This window comes from Siphateles boraxobius, unplaced genomic scaffold (genome assembly GCF_051911475.1).
Source record: "Siphateles boraxobius isolate OS27281-9 unplaced genomic scaffold, OSU_SipBor_1 130, whole genome shotgun sequence".
In the NCBI taxonomy this organism is placed as follows: Eukaryota; Metazoa; Chordata; class Actinopteri; order Cypriniformes; family Leuciscidae; genus Siphateles; species Siphateles boraxobius.
Genome location: NW_027508734.1, coordinates 21,818,666 through 21,834,299, shown reverse-complemented (window position 1 = coordinate 21,834,299; position 15,634 = coordinate 21,818,666). Strand labels below are relative to the sequence as shown.

The 15,634-nt window shown below is 40.4% G+C and overlaps 1 protein-coding gene across 1 annotated transcript in view; it reads left to right on the top strand.

The window, feature by feature from the left end:
• Positions 1–3,726: 3,726 nt before the first annotated feature.
• Positions 3,727–15,634, top strand: part of igdcc4 (immunoglobulin superfamily, DCC subclass, member 4) — a 106,817-nt gene continuing 94,909 nt past the window's right edge. Inside the window, exon 1 of the mRNA XM_077228663.1 lies at positions 3,727–4,038. Coding sequence (XP_077084778.1) covers positions 3,972–4,038 — 67 coding nt within the window. The 5' untranslated portion in view covers positions 3,727–3,971. The remainder of the gene's footprint in view (positions 4,039–15,634) is intronic.

The window sequence follows — 15,634 nt, the reverse complement described above, 5'->3', positions numbered from 1 at the left end:
TAGTATAGTATAAAAACACAACTTTCACTTTCAAAACAAGCTGTCACGGTTGGTTGTAGTGAGCTAAATGACGAACTGTTAGGGAACAAAAAGAGTCTTTAATAAATCCATAACAGACCACTTTGCAGGAGGTAACACAAACACAACCACGTTAACATTGACGAATTGACGATACTGGACCAAGGAACTAAGGAAACACAGGGCTTAAATACATGAGGAGCGTAATCAATGTCAAACAGAACAGGTGCAGGAACTTAACAACCAGGGAAACTAACTAGGGAACACAGAAAGGCAAACAGGGAAACCAAAACAGCATGATAATAACAAAACAGAGCATAAACTGTTAAGCAGCTTTCTGTAGTCCTGTTGCGAAATCTGCATATGGAATTCTTTCGCTCACATGCAAAATTCCAAATCACGTGGATTCCCATTGAAGAGACTGCATGTCGATGCTCACGTTAAATGTGACAGCATCCTTTACATTTAGACACAATAATGTTAGTTACTTTATTTATTTTTGCTGAGATAATAGTTCCAAACGTAGCCACAGCCGTTGTGTTTTCAGGGCAACGCGAAGTAGTGTTTCGTTCCTCATTCAGGAATCATTTAGGTCAGTGTTTCTCAACCTTATTGACTCAAAAAAGCCTTTTAGGATATAGGCCTATTTTTCCGGTATTTCTACTGCAATTATGAAAATCCTGCTTGTTTTCAAACTTTGTATTAACAGAAAGGAATGTTCATACATTAAATTAAATCCATTAAAACATACTGATTCCAGAAGAAAAATGGGGCAGAAATATGATTTCAGTTTATATCATGATTTTATGCTTGTGTAGCATTTTAATTTAGATTAGAGTTAGATTCTTTTAAGATAATAATAAAAAATAATGTAAATTAACTGAGGTCCCACTGGGTTAGGTGGACATGTCAGTGTAATGAGAAACCTACTGATAATCCCCACCACTAAAACACACACTGACAATACAAACACTAGATGAGCGGAGTGCTACAAAAGTCCAATTGCTTTCGGACTAAATATCAGCAGTCTTGGAAGACTGCTCAGCCAATCAGATTTAAGAACTGACACTAACTGTTGTATAAAATGCGATAGGCTATTCATTGTTTCTTGCAGTGTTTCCCACCAGCTTCAAATATGCCACAACTTCTGAATGAGGAAATGTTAGTATAAATAATAATAAGCTATTGCTTGTTCCCAGGGATAAAAGGAAATAGAGAGAGAGAGAGCTATATATTATATCAAGCCAACAGGAATCATATTTTTAGCCACAACAACAATAGTTCATACTTTTTTTGGAGTCCAGGAAAATAAGCCAAGCAAAACCTGACCTTCAATATATTGCGGTGAGATTTCAGGCTACTTCTTGGGTGCCACTCCATTCGTACAGTAGTAGCCTACATACCTTTCTACTCCCTCTCTGGGCCGCATACCAGCGTATCAAAGTGGCACTGGACCACCAATTGTACCACTGAGCTTTTTGTCCTATGCCTATGTGCCACTCCTGAGTCTCAGTAACCATGGTGATATGCTGACTGTGCCAAGCATACATTTGGTGCCCTTTCAATGACTGAAGAGTGGGGTAGTAACTGGGCAGGGCAGTTTACAACACCATCATATTTGGGGATTGGATCTGCTGGTTCAAATAGATGATGGGTCATTTTGTCCAGACAAGAAAAACTGTAAGTGAGGCATTCATTCCTATACTTTGAATAATATTAAAATCCTAAAAATCGAAACTCTTATTAATTATTTTTTATTTTCATTTAAAAGCACAATTCATGTCCTCATTTTGTGAGGACATCTAGAACCCCTCATGGCTACATTGAATGCCCCAGAGCAGAAAAGTATTTCCCAGTACATTTTGTATAAAACTTGAGTGCTACAGTATATGCACTGCAAAAAGGGTATTCGTTTTTTTTAAACGGAACACTTTTCTACAGCTTTTTCATTTCATGTGTCATCCCTTATTTAGAGTCTTTCACTCTGAAAAAAATACTGTATTGATTTTCTCCTTCAGATGTGTAACAGTTCCATAATGAATAACAGCGGAATAAAACATTTCTAAAATGCCTTGGCTTTAAATTCACTGGCATGTGTCGTTTCAAGGATGTAAAGTTCATCTCATTCATTCACTGAATCGTGCAATGAACAGCATGACTCAGATTTCAGATCAAGCTTAGGGCAATAAGGTTTCCTCTGACTTCTTCAAAGGCATCTGATTGCTGACAAGACCTAAAATGTACTATAATTCTATATTGGTTTGACAAAACATACTTTTATGTACTCAGGACTGAGGGAGCTTTCATTCATGCAAGCAGTTTATAACCCTAAACGAGCTTTATCAGCCCAAATGAACGGATTTGAAAGGATGTTCGAGATGTGTAAACAGCATATTTGTGTTTTGGGGTGTTTCTTTGCGTCTGTAACAAATGCATAATCGTTCTTTTTATTTGTTTTTGTTTTGAAGCAAAAGCAGCCCACCCTAAAAACAACGAGCACACAATCACTCCATTATGCCATGACAAAAGTGCCTTTGATGTGGTGGAAGCGGAGCAATCTAGAGTCACAACAGCACAGAGAGGCAGGAGATATTTACCGAGTGAACACACTCTGCTTACAGGAGCAGTGCTGTTTGGAGAGACAGCAGCTGCAGGAGGGACATCCCCGTTGTTTGATCTGTTTCAGTCCCTCTGCGGTTTGGATACGGTTACCCCAAGGAAGCCCATCGGTTTGCAGTTGGGACTTGAGAGAGATAAAATATCTTAGCCCATTCTGAACATGATTGGCCTAAGGCGGAATCCACATGCACAAACACTATAAAATATTAAAGCCTGTACCATAAAACATACTTCCATGGGTAATGAATAAATGCTTTACATAATAATCTCCCATTCTTTTCTCTAATCTGTTCTGTAAATACTCAAGGCTGGACCCTCTCCTCAAAATGTTGCCATGTGGTGTATATGATAACATAATTTATACCCGGTATCTTTTAGTTGTGTGATGTATAAAGAGTATAAACCTTTTCTTCTTTTAGTTAGATACACAGATAGATGATGGATAGATTTGTGTTCAGAGACAGTAGTTGGCTATAGGGTCCCGTGCACATGGCTGACTCAGTGGTCAGGCGGAGTGGTATCCTCAGCCTGTAGGAGCACATGACATGGATGATCACATGTGATCTCTCGCCCCCTCAGACACCAGGAGAGAAGAATTCTCTCTCAGCCCATTTGAAGGTCATGGCAGAGGGTCCTGCAACCCCTACTGTGTGTGTTGCATACTATAGTGAATCTATGACTTGCATATCAATAAACAAGTGAATGTTATTGACATATAATTCTGTTGTGGATTATAGTGGCACATGGAATTGTGTTTGTAACATTGAATTTACAATTAATGATATTGTGAATATAGAACACACTTCTGACTTTATAATACACTGGGGAGAACTGGGAACATATCAGCAGATAAGGGTGTATTTTCTCATTGCTACTACCGAAATACGAAGCTCTAAATAAATAAATGTATGTTCATTTTACATTGTTGTATCGTGTGTTTGGCGCAGCGCGTTTGGTGAAACTAGCGTGCAGCAGTGTACACGGAAAGGGGGTGTGTGAGGATACTGGCAGCGTTTCATGCAGCTCTAGTGGACACCTAAAGCGGGACTCACTGGTGTGTGTGTGTAAAGAGAGCTAACAGACTCTCACACACACTTAACATTTGGACACAACATGGCGATGAGGCGCCGAGAGACACGACGACTCTTCCCCGACTAACACGACCACGTTATGTTATAGGTTAGGGGGAGCGCGCGAAAGGGAAATACGTGAAATTACGCGAAACGAATTAAACCTGAAGAGATTATTTCCCGAATTCCATTATATGCATGTAGCTTGTAGCGGTCATATAAAGCACACTGCTTTACCCCGCTGCTGGAAATCAAACGCTGTACATGGCGGTGGAGAATATCTGGTTCTTCTGTCTACTTTCTCTGGGTTACTGTGGATTATCCGTGCAAGGTAATACAATCTAAATCTAATCCCCGGTGTTTTCCCATGCTATGTCTTTTAAGTTGTGTGTTTCTGGTAGCCTATATGTTTAAATGTATTTATTTGTATCTGTCAGAGTGTGTGAGTAGGCTATAGGGGCTGGAGAGAGAAATTGTGCACCTTGCTTGTTGCAGCGTTGTGGAGCTTTTACTTTTTTACGTTTTCCTTTTTTTGATATCCTTTACGCAAACAGGCAGCCTATTTACACTGAAGTACTATATTTATATGTGGATTCAACTTTTTTTTGTCACATCCAAACTTAACATTCTTAAACTCACTCATTTGTAAAGTAACTGTTGATAAATTCAACGTAATAGTAAAGCATATTGAAACATTAACAATAAAAAAAAAATCCTCTATGAAGAGACAAATAAAGCAAGCAATGTTAGCTCAGAGAGGCGGATAATGTAGTAGGGGGCTCTAGTTTTGGAATGTACAGGTTCATATTGTCATCACTCATCATTAAAGCAAAGTAAGTCTGGTAAAAGAAAAGTTGGACTTTAAAGGGGGTTTAAATGAATGCCTAATTTTGGATTTATTTAGAAGACCCCCCCCCCCCCCCCGATCGATGGACGAGGGGTGTTTTAAAAAGTCCATAGGCTATCAGTCCACGTAATTACTTAAATGTTGCAAACCATTAACTCGTGTTAATATATTAACTAATATTTAGATATAGGTGTCCTTGAGTTGAATATATGAAACTTGTTAAAATGGCCATTTGTTGAAGCAGCATGTTTGTCTTGACACTGAAAAAAAAAACCCGTAGAAACTGCAGAAGTTAAATAGTCATAATTCCTCAAATTGTTTGACTAAATTGTGATATAGCCTACCTATAGACTATTTATTATAATCTTGCGTAAATACATCTAGCCTACGTGTAAAAGTTCAAACGACTACAGCTTTAACAAAAGAAAACGAGTAGGGTTCTGTTTGTTTTTTTTAAACGACCAAAGTGCCTTTCACACAGAACAAGATGACATGAGTTGGACAGGTCAGGTAGAAGAGACGGAAGTCTGCTTATGTTTTAGTGTCTTTTAAGTGTCTTTACACTCCCCCCACCCCCCAGTTTTAGTTAAGATGTAGCCTAGCCTACTACAACTTAGACCATAAAATACATATTCTGCAACATTTTTGCCTACATACCCTAAATTGCCAAGACAGCAACACATGAAAATAAAAATATATTTTGTAGCTTGTTATATTACCTTTTTCGCCCACAAGGGGGACTGGACTGAAATACCCCCACTCCCCAAAATTGACCCCCCCGAAAGGCATTGTGTAATTCGCACCCTTTTTAAAGTAGAGAGATGGTAACTTGGGTGAGCGGAAAATTACTGGCACGAGCTTGTTGCGGTATTGATATTTCTAGCTTATTCTGACATTTAAATCAAATTATTGACTTATGAGTTTAAACAAGGCTTTGATGCTTTTTGTGTAGAATACCATACGTTTGTGCAATTTTATGGCATATATTTATCACACTAAATATCATGTAATGAAATTAGAGAGATCAAAGACAGTGTTGTTATGGCTTGAGAGGGGTGAGTTATGGCTTGAGAGGGGTGAGCGCTGGCGCTGTTCAGTGCAGGAGCTTCGGGCAGGATTCAGCGGAAGAAAAAGGGGTGGGGAGTGGTCAGGGCGAATTATCCAAAGACTATACACATTATTTACATAACAAAGAAGAGCACTGAAACATATGGGCACCTCTTGGCATCCAGCGATGCCCCTGTCTCACCGATGTCCATTGGGAAGTATAAACGGCAACCACAGCGGTCAAAACACTGTTTCATCTTTGAGCTCTGTTAACGATTTTAGTGCCTGTATTATTTACAGCGGGGCAGGACCTAGTGATCAATTGCATTAAAAATGTTTGCGCTAGACCGCTGTGCAGATCTGCTGTGCTGTAGGGTGGCTCAGTTTATGGCGTCAAAGTAGCCTAGGCTACTTTATTTATTTATTTATTTATTTAGTTTAAAATATATATATTATTTATTTATTTGTTCTTAGATTTTCTTCCAGAATTGTTTTGACAGATTTTTTAAAACATCTTAAAGGTAGGATAGGCAATTTCGGAGAGGCTAGCAATAGTTTTTAAGACCCACCTTCTTTTATTTAGAAGGTAGGATTTCTCCATATTGCGTTTCTCCCATTCATAAGTAATAGGAGTGTACCATCTTTGTATGGTCTTTGGCAAAAACTCATTTCCAAGAGGTAGTTTGCATAAAAAGATAATATTATATTATATTATATTAATTCGCATAAGCCATGTAACACGGGTTCGTTCTTAGAGTAGTATACCTATGCGCTGAAACAGGGTGCGAACTACGGGGGAGATCGGCTCCCCGTAATAAGACATTGGCTCCCCTGAAAACGTGATTCTTGAAATTTTGGGGGGGTCTCAAAATATATTGACAATGTTTTATTTTGACGTGCAATTTCCGTTTTGTGTAATGTGATCATCGTCGAGTATTATGTGTAAAATTGCAAAAATATCATTAATTCATGCATGACGGCGATTAAAACCTAATTCACTTCAATAAAGATAACTATACATGCTATTCTTGTCATGAGCATCAAGGTGTGGTGGCGCTGCAGTGCAAATTCCAATCATGTTTAGTGCATATTAACTCAAAGATTTGTAGAAAAAATATAAATGTTGGAGGCTATTGATCTGCGCATGAAGTCCTTGAAATCCATTCTGTGTTAAGGTAAGAATCAGAATCAGAATCAGAATCAGAAAGAGCTTTATTGCCAAGTGTGCTTGCACACACAAGGAATTTGTTTTGGTGCTGAGGCTTCCAGTGGACTATACAAATACAACAAGAAACATGAAACATAAAACATAATACTACAAATTATAAGAATAAAGAATAAAAATATAAATATATGAGAATAAAAGTATCACAGTTGGGTTTAGTCAGAATAGACATTTCCAGATTTACAGATTATGAAAATATTTACAGTGTTTTGAATATTATAAATAAATAAATCTACATATAAGTATCACCTGAGTTGTAGGATATTGCACTTAACAGTGGGAGTATTGCACTTAAAGGCGTATCCCTTGGGAGGTGTGTTAACTGTTCAGAAGCGAAATGGCCTGTGGGAAGAAACTGTTCCTGTGCCGAGATGTTCTTGTGGCCAGTGATCTGAGTCGCCGTCTTGACGGTAACAGTTCAAACAGGAGGTGTCCAGGGTGAGTGGAGTCTGTGATGATTTTACCTGCTCTCTTCCTCACTCTGGAAGAGTGCAGGTCCTGGAGGGATGGCAGGGGGGCACCAATGATCCTCTCCGCAGTCTGGACTGTCCGTTGTAGTCTCCTGATGTCTGATTTGGTAGCTGAACCAAACCAGACAGTGATGGATGTGCATAAGACAGACTCAATGACGGCTGCGTAGAACTGAAACAGCAGCTCCTGTTGCAAGTTGAACTTCCTCAGCTGGCGAAGGAAGTACAGTCTCTGCTGGGCTTTTTTCACAATGGAGTCAATGTGATTGTCCCACTTCAGGTCCTGAGAGATGACAGTGCCCAGGAACCTGAATGACTCCACTGCTTCCACAGTGCTGTTCATGATGGTGAGTGTGGGGAGTGCTGAGCTGTTCCTCCTGAAGTCCACGATCATCTCCACTGTTTTGAGCGTGTTCAGCTCAAGGTTGTTATAACTGCACCAGACAGCCAGCTGTTCAACCTCCAGTCTGTAAGCAGACTCGTCACCGTTCCGGATGAGACCGATGACAGTGGTGTCGTCGGCAAATTTCAGGAGCTTGACAGTGGGGTCTTTAGAAGTGCAGTCATTAGTGTACAGGGAGAAGAGCAGTGGGGAGAGAACGCACCCTTGAGGGGCGCCAGTGCTGGTGGTGAGAGTCCTGGATGTGTGTTTCCCCAGTCTCACTCGCTGCTGCCGGTCCGTCAGGAAGCTGGAGATCCACTGACAGATCGAGGATGGTATGGAGAGCTTGGTCAGTTTGGCTGTGAGAAGACCAGGCATGATGGTATTGAAGGCCGAACTGAAGTCCACAAAGAGGATCCTTGCATAAGTCCCAGGTCTGTCGACATGTTGCAGGATATAATGCAGTCCCATGTTGACTGCATCATCCACAGACCTGTTTGCTCTGTAAGCAAACTGAAAGGGATCCAGCAGGGGTCCAGTGATGTCCTTCAGGTGGGCCAACATCAGTCTTTCAAACGATTTCATGACCACAGACGTGAGAGCGACAGGTCTGTAGTCATTAAGTCCAGTGATTTTGGGTTTTTTTGGGGACAGGAATGATAGTGGAGCGTTTGAAGCAGCAGGGAACTTCACACCGCTCCAATGATCTATTGAAGATCTGTGTGAAGACCGGGGCCAGTTGGTCAGCGCAGGCTTTTAAACAAGCAGATGAGATGCCGTCTGGGCCTGAGGCTTTCCTAGTCTTCTGTTTTTTGAAGACTCGGCTCACGTCCTCCACACAGACCTTAAGCTCAGGTTGGATGGCAGGAGGGGGGAGTAATGGGAGTGCAGGAGGAGATGGTGAATGTGTGAAGTGCAGGTCTGAGCCGGTGTGTGGTGTGAATGAGGGCTTTTCAAACCTGCAATAAAAAGAATTTAAATCGTCAGCCAGGTGTTGATTGTCCACAGACCGGGGGGATGGTGACTTGTAGTTGGTGATGTTCCTCAGGCCATTCCAGACTGATGATGGGTCGTTGGCTGAAAACTGTTTTTTCAGTTTTTCAGAGTAGTTCCTTTTAGCAACTCTGATCTCCTTTGTCAGTCTGTTTCTGGCCTGGTTATACAAGATTTTATCTCCACTTCTGTAAGCATCCTCTTTGGCATGACGAAGGTGTTTGAGTTTCCCAGTAAACCATGGTTTATCATTAGTAAATGATAAGAATGTCCTGGTAGGAATGCATGTATCCTCACAGAAACTTATATATGATGTTACAGTATCTGTGAGCTCATCCAGATCGGTGGTAGCAGCTTCAAAAACAGTCCAATCAGTGCAATCAAAGCAGGCCTGTAGATTCTGCTCTGCTTCATTAGTCCATCTTTTAACAGTCCTTAACACAGGTTTAGCTGATTTCAGTTTCTGCCTGTAGGTCGGAATAAGATGAACCAAACAGTGATCAGAGAGTCCTAAAGCTGCCCGTGAGACGGAGTGATACGCATTCCTTATTGTGGTGTAACAGTGGTCCAGTATATTACTGTCTCTGGTGGGACATGTAACGTGCTGTCTGTATTTTGGTAGTTCACAGGAAAGATTTGCTTTATTAAAATCCCCAATAATTATTAGAAGAGAGTCCAGGTGCCTTTGTTCCGTTTCAGATATTTCTTCAGCCAGCTGTTGTAGCGCCGCGCTCACGCACGCGTCTGGAGGGATGTAAACATTCACGAGAATGAAAGAGGAAAACTCCCGTGGCGAGTAGAAAGGTTTGCAATTAATGAAATGGGTCTCTAAGTTAGGAGAGCATATCTTGTTCAGTGTTGTTACATCTGAACACCAATTTTCGTTAATGTAGAAACACAATCCACCACCTCTCGTTTTCCCCGTTAGCTCCGCGATGCGATCCGCTCGGAACAGCTGGAAGCCCGGCAGATGTATTGCGTTGTCCGGTATGGCTTCACTCAGCCAGGTTTCAGTGAAGCACAGAGCAGCAGAGTTAGAAAAATCCTTGTTAATCCTTGTGAGGAGTAGTAGTTCGTCCATTTTGTTAGGAAGGGATCGGAGGTTCGCGAGATAAATGCTGGGGAGAGCAGTGCGCAGGCCGCGCTCGCGGAGTTTAACCAGCGCGCCTGCGTGACTCTCGATGTCTTAGGCCTAATTGAACGGAGGAATTATGGTATTCTTCTGTAGCCTGATGAGTAATTTAACCCGTGTTCAAGGAAACCCAAAGACAGCCTATTTATAGATTATTTGTGGATGGCTGTTTGCTGTTTGACTTATCAATTTGTGTCGATAAAGTATAATAGGGTGAATCCTGTATATCCTGTGAATATGTGAATCCTGCTTGCATAGTGCATAAACTTTTAGCTGTTATGTATTTTTGGAAGTCCTTGAAATTAATGGGTTGCATAGCGCAGCGCCGCGCATTCCTCGGCACGCGCAAGTGCACGAACACACAACGTCAGGATAACTGCTGCGCAAACTCAGGCTCCGAACAACGTAATAGGCAACGTTACTGGGATATTTTTGCTTAATTTTTCTACTGTGGAAGCAGAGACACGCTGTCCATCTTTTTTTAAAATCTATGGTTAAGTCTCGAAAAAATATGAACGCAAGATCACAGGAAATGCTTTCGAAACGCGTGTTAGTACCAACACGCCGTGTTGTAGTGTTAGACCGAGCTTTGTTAAGTGGGACGGTCTAGCCCACGGGGGATTGTTCTTGTTGTCTAGCAACCGTGACAGCTGCAGTCTACGAGCGGGAGTAGCGTTTGTTCTAGACTTTTATGAATAATATTGAACTCTGTCTGAAAAAAAAAAAACAGGGTTCTCAACCTGTCTAAATATGTTTACCGTGGTCCATTTCTGTGCATAAAAGTATGAACTGTATATGTATGAATCTTAGTAAGATGTCAACATTTGAACCGGTTTAAAGTTTTTTACTTTTTTATTTTTACATTTGAATCATTAGATATTGAGTTGAAACCCAATACTTACATTTAAAAGTGTAAAAAAATGTTGTCACCTGTGCGCAATGAACTCTGGGGAAGGCTAGGGAACTCCTTTAAAGGAGCGCCTTTAAAGGATCCATCGGTTTTATCCTCCATTGCCTGTGAAACGAAGGATGCGTTTCGACGCTACATTTGAAGGAGCCTTTAAATTGGGACAGCCTTCGTTGTGGCACTGTGACGCAGTCGGCCTTTGAATATGGCATTGAATGTGGATGCAGTCTCTAAATTGGCAAGCAGCTTGTGACTGCTGCAGATTTATTTCTTTGTTGATAGTGTTGCCATAGAAATGCACAATTCCGCACAACAGCTCAGAGTAGAACATCATGGGTTGCCATCTCTTAATTACTGTGAACACAGCATAAGCTTGTTGTTTTGGTTCAGGAGGAACTGTAAAAGGTGGCTGCCTTTTGTTTGTTTGCTACTCGGTGACTGTCTGTCTACAACTCTGCAGCATAGCATCATGAAGCACGCTGATGATGTGTGATGTCTGCGCGAGCAGGTTTGGAAATACGTGTTGACAGGCAGGTAGAACATCCTATCATTGCATTCGGTCCAACATTTTTTGACATTTTGACAAACATTCTATAATCCTTCCAGATGAGGTAAAACATTTCAGAAAATTGTAAATCCAGTTCATGAAATCCAACAAGTGATCTCTAGCTAAGTTGTTTGAGGAAAATTGGGTGAAGGCATTTCTGAAAGACCTAAATCTAGGGCTGGGTATCATAACAAAATTTTCGATACCAATACCGATACCTTGACTTCGATACCGGTTCCTGATTTTTTTCGATACCAATTTTATGAAACCAGTTTTAACAATATAACAATACCTAAAAAATAAACTTATTTTTTCAGTCAGTTTGTTGACTTTTTTACACATATTTTGAGTAGAAGAACCAATGCTAAAGTTTTCTGTTTCCTAATCATTTAACAACATGTATTCTTTACTTCAATTAGCTCATTTTTCTTAATGCATTGTTTAACAATGAAACTGAATGAAAATGAATTGAAATGCATTACACACAGTCATCTCTGATAACAGATCACTCTAAATTGTAATTTAGACACATGCATTTTCTGTAAAGCTACTTTGAAACGATATGTATTGTGTAAAATGCTATAATAAATGTGAATTAAATTAAATATAGGCTACTGGGGGGCGAGATATATGCCTCGCGCTCAGCACACATGAAGCTTGCCGCAAAGCACTGGCGAAAGTAGCCTAATGATTATGGATGTGTCGGGAAACGATAGCAAGGAGATATTTTAATTGTTTATTAATGAACAAGTGTTTACAGTGTGTTGGCAGCAAAGATGATTATTGCGATGCTGACTCGTCATTCCTGCAGTAGTGAACGTGCGCGCGCCTATATGGATTAGGTAATCAAACTATTTATTTCGAATTGTTTCGTTTAAAAATAGATATGTTTTGACCGTATTCAGGACTATTCCTCATGTCTGTGAGGCAAGTATCCTAAAGTTGAGTTTCAGTTCATTTGTGACACGCTCCAGTTCTTGCAGTCGAAGACGGATAAACTTTCTACTCTCAAGTGTATTCTGTGCGCTTTTCACACACACACACACACACACACACACACACTACAGCCTCACGTGCGACGAGCCACGTCTCTAGGCAGACGCGTAAACTAGTGTTTTTCCGCCACAGCCAATCATGCTGCATGCTTATTGTTTCACTGACGTTGACGAGATTAACCACTTAGGTATCTAAAGTTGGTACCGAAAAACAAGACATGTTTCGATACTCGGTAGTATCGAGGCAATTCGGTCGGTACCTAAAAAGTACCGAACTCGGTACCCAGCCCTACCTAAATCTAATCCAAAAGGCTTAACTATTACTAAACACACATTAGTTATGGTTCTTTGGAGTTAGTTTGAAAGTTACAGGTTTGTTGTGTTGTTGGAATGAAAATCGTCTGAAATGCTGACTTGAGCACCTGTGGTTTATCATAACAATAAAAATCAGAGATGTTTTGAGACTTTTATTATGGACAGGCTGCAGAGGAGCACATTATTTTGACAGGTGTCACCGCAAGAGATGCTGTAAGCAAAAACATTACTTTGAAAAGGTAGAAGGAGTGTTTGAGTAAGTAGACCTTGTCTGAGGGTTCAGGTTGATCTTCGAAAGTCATGAACATAACACCCTATTTCTTCACTACAACTATTCCCTACTGTCCACTAAGATTTGTGCCCAGAGTTTCAGGCTGGGTTTCCCTGAGGCTGTGTGCCGGTTTTACAAAGGGTTAGAGGAATGTTGTTATATGTATGTGTGTTGTTGTGTTAAGTGATGCTGGATAATCTTGAAGGTAATTTGAGGGGATCTATTCTTCTCTTTTTTCCCTGATGCACTTTGGAGGCTGTACCTCTCCACTTTAAAAATCCAGCTTATGTTTTGCTTTCTCATATTGTGTTGTCTAACATTCCAGTGTTCTCCTAGAAATCCATGTACAGCTGTCTGTTTTTTCAAAGACCCCCCCCCCCCCCCCCATGCCTATGCCCCTGCCCCCCCAAAAATAGAAGTAGCGTAGAGGCCAGAGGGCATGTTTTACAGGGTCTGTCACATGGTCTCACAGGCATGCTGCTCCAAAACACGTGACTCAGAGCTGCACTGTGTGCTCTGTCCTGAGGGGCTCACCATGTTTTGATCACAACATCAGTGCAACATAGCCTGTCCTGCAGAAAGGAAAGAGTTACTCTTTTGTGCTCCATCGCATTATTTTCAGCTTCATCACTTGATCTGCTGTGTTATCTTTCTCTAGTACTGCTGTAGCACTTTTTCCTTTACCACCATTAAAGCATCCGTTCATGACCTAATTTACCCTCTTCTTTATCAAGCCTTAATATTGTTTAATGCCCCTGAGAGGGATGAAGGGATTTTCAATAATTGCACAAACTGTAGATTGAAGCAGATGCTTCTGAAGTCAGGGTAGTTATAGTAGCGAACAGTATATAGATGCATTTATACTTACTTTCGCTGTTTGGTCTGTGATCCTTAAGTTATAGTTCAAAAAGAAAATGTCTTACTGGTTAACTTCTAGGGATGCAGTGATAGTGAAATTCTGGCTTCCTGAAGTGTACCCATTAAGCCCACCAAAATCAAAGTCTAGGTATTTTTCATAGATATTGACATGGTTTATAAGAAAAATAATTTGTTCAAATGCAAGATTTATCTCTCATTTGAAAATGTATTAGTTAGTATATGATGTATATTTTAGATATAAAATCATCATCATTGATGATTCAATCATCATTGATTCACAAAATATGAAAATGTATTGATTTTAAAGAAGTAAAACATCAATATATGTATTCAGTGACAGGGACGTATTAAAAAAAATCCTTTTGCTAATGTTTGATTAGAGCCATGGGTGGGATGGGTAGGTGTTAGTGGATGGTGGTCTGGAGCCTTAAGTCAGCTTGACTGGAGTTGTAGCTGGAGTCAAGCTGGAAGTTTGACTGGGTGTATCTTAGGAAGGAAGCCGAGTTTGGGCTCCAGACTCTGGGGTTAGGGGGTGCCCTACAGTTGGCCCCCCATGCTGGGACTCTGGAGCCTTAAGTCGGCTTGGTTCCAGAGTTATGCCTGATCAAAGTTCCACAGGAAGTGACCATATCTCAGGAAGAAAGCCAAGTTAGGGCTCAGTACTCCCGGCATAGGGGGCCCACTGGGTGACGCCCTCCATTCCCGGAGTCCGGAGCCCCCACTCAGCTTGGGTCCCGAGTTTTTCCCGGTGATATCCGGACAGGAAGTGGCGGTATCTCAGAGCCGGACGGTCCCAAGGGCTCAGGACTGTGGGGAATGTAGGGTCCCTCTGGGCCCTCTCCATGCCCGGAATCTCAAGGCTTAACTCGGCTTGTCTCCCAAATTATGCCCGTTATACATAAGAGGCTTTAGGACAAAACGGGCTCTATCTCATTTGAATGAATGTGTATAATTTGTAGGCATCTAAATATAGTTGTAAATTAAGGTAGTAAGTAAGGTAAGGTTAAAATTTTAGTAAGGTAAAAGCACACAAAGAAATGTTATCATTAAACACTTTCAGAAAATGTATCAAAGTTTGCAATTAGAGGGATTCCTCATTGAAACACATAAGGTGGGCTTAAATGGTTCCACATTGAGTAATGGTGAAAAAAGACAATGTTTTCCTTTAAAAATGTAAGATATGTTTACAAATACATGCATGGAGCTTAAATATACTGTGGACTAAGTATAATAGTAATTTTCATTGTGCCCACATTGAGAAATATTATTTTTTTTTTATTCAAGGTTAGCTTGTGTTGGCTATAGTTTGCATGCGTTTTGTGGCACTGTACGATTTAAGCCCATCTTTAAAAATAAGTTAATTTATGAAAATAATCTTCTCTACAAAACAATTTATGATGTATTTATTTGTAAATTAATGTAAAAGGAATCACAAAACATTTATTGTTTGCAGTACACATGCTTAATTCTTTGGAAGTCTATCTTTCTGTAAGGCTTATGGTTTGACTTAAAGATTAGCTTTGAACGCAAGCTAATAAAACTCATCTTTCCACTTAAAGGAAAACGATATAAAATGATAAAGTACTATTTGTTCATACACAAAAAGCAGGGTCCCCTGAGACAGCATGCACATGAGTGGGGCTAACTCAACATTGCCACATGTGATGGGTATGCAATTAAAAATGCCAGGGAAGTAACAAATCATTGGATTGGTTAAAATAGTGAGCAGCATAAAATATTTTCTCTTTTTTTAATTTGACTTCAGAGTTGAAAGTGGGCTTAAAGGGTACATGGGCTTAATGGGTACACTTACCCTAAATGGTGAATATTATAAGCACAGCAACTCTCTTCAGTATGTGTTGAACGTGTGCGTCAAGAGCTCTTAAATCTATGCCATCATTATCCTTTTAAATTGAT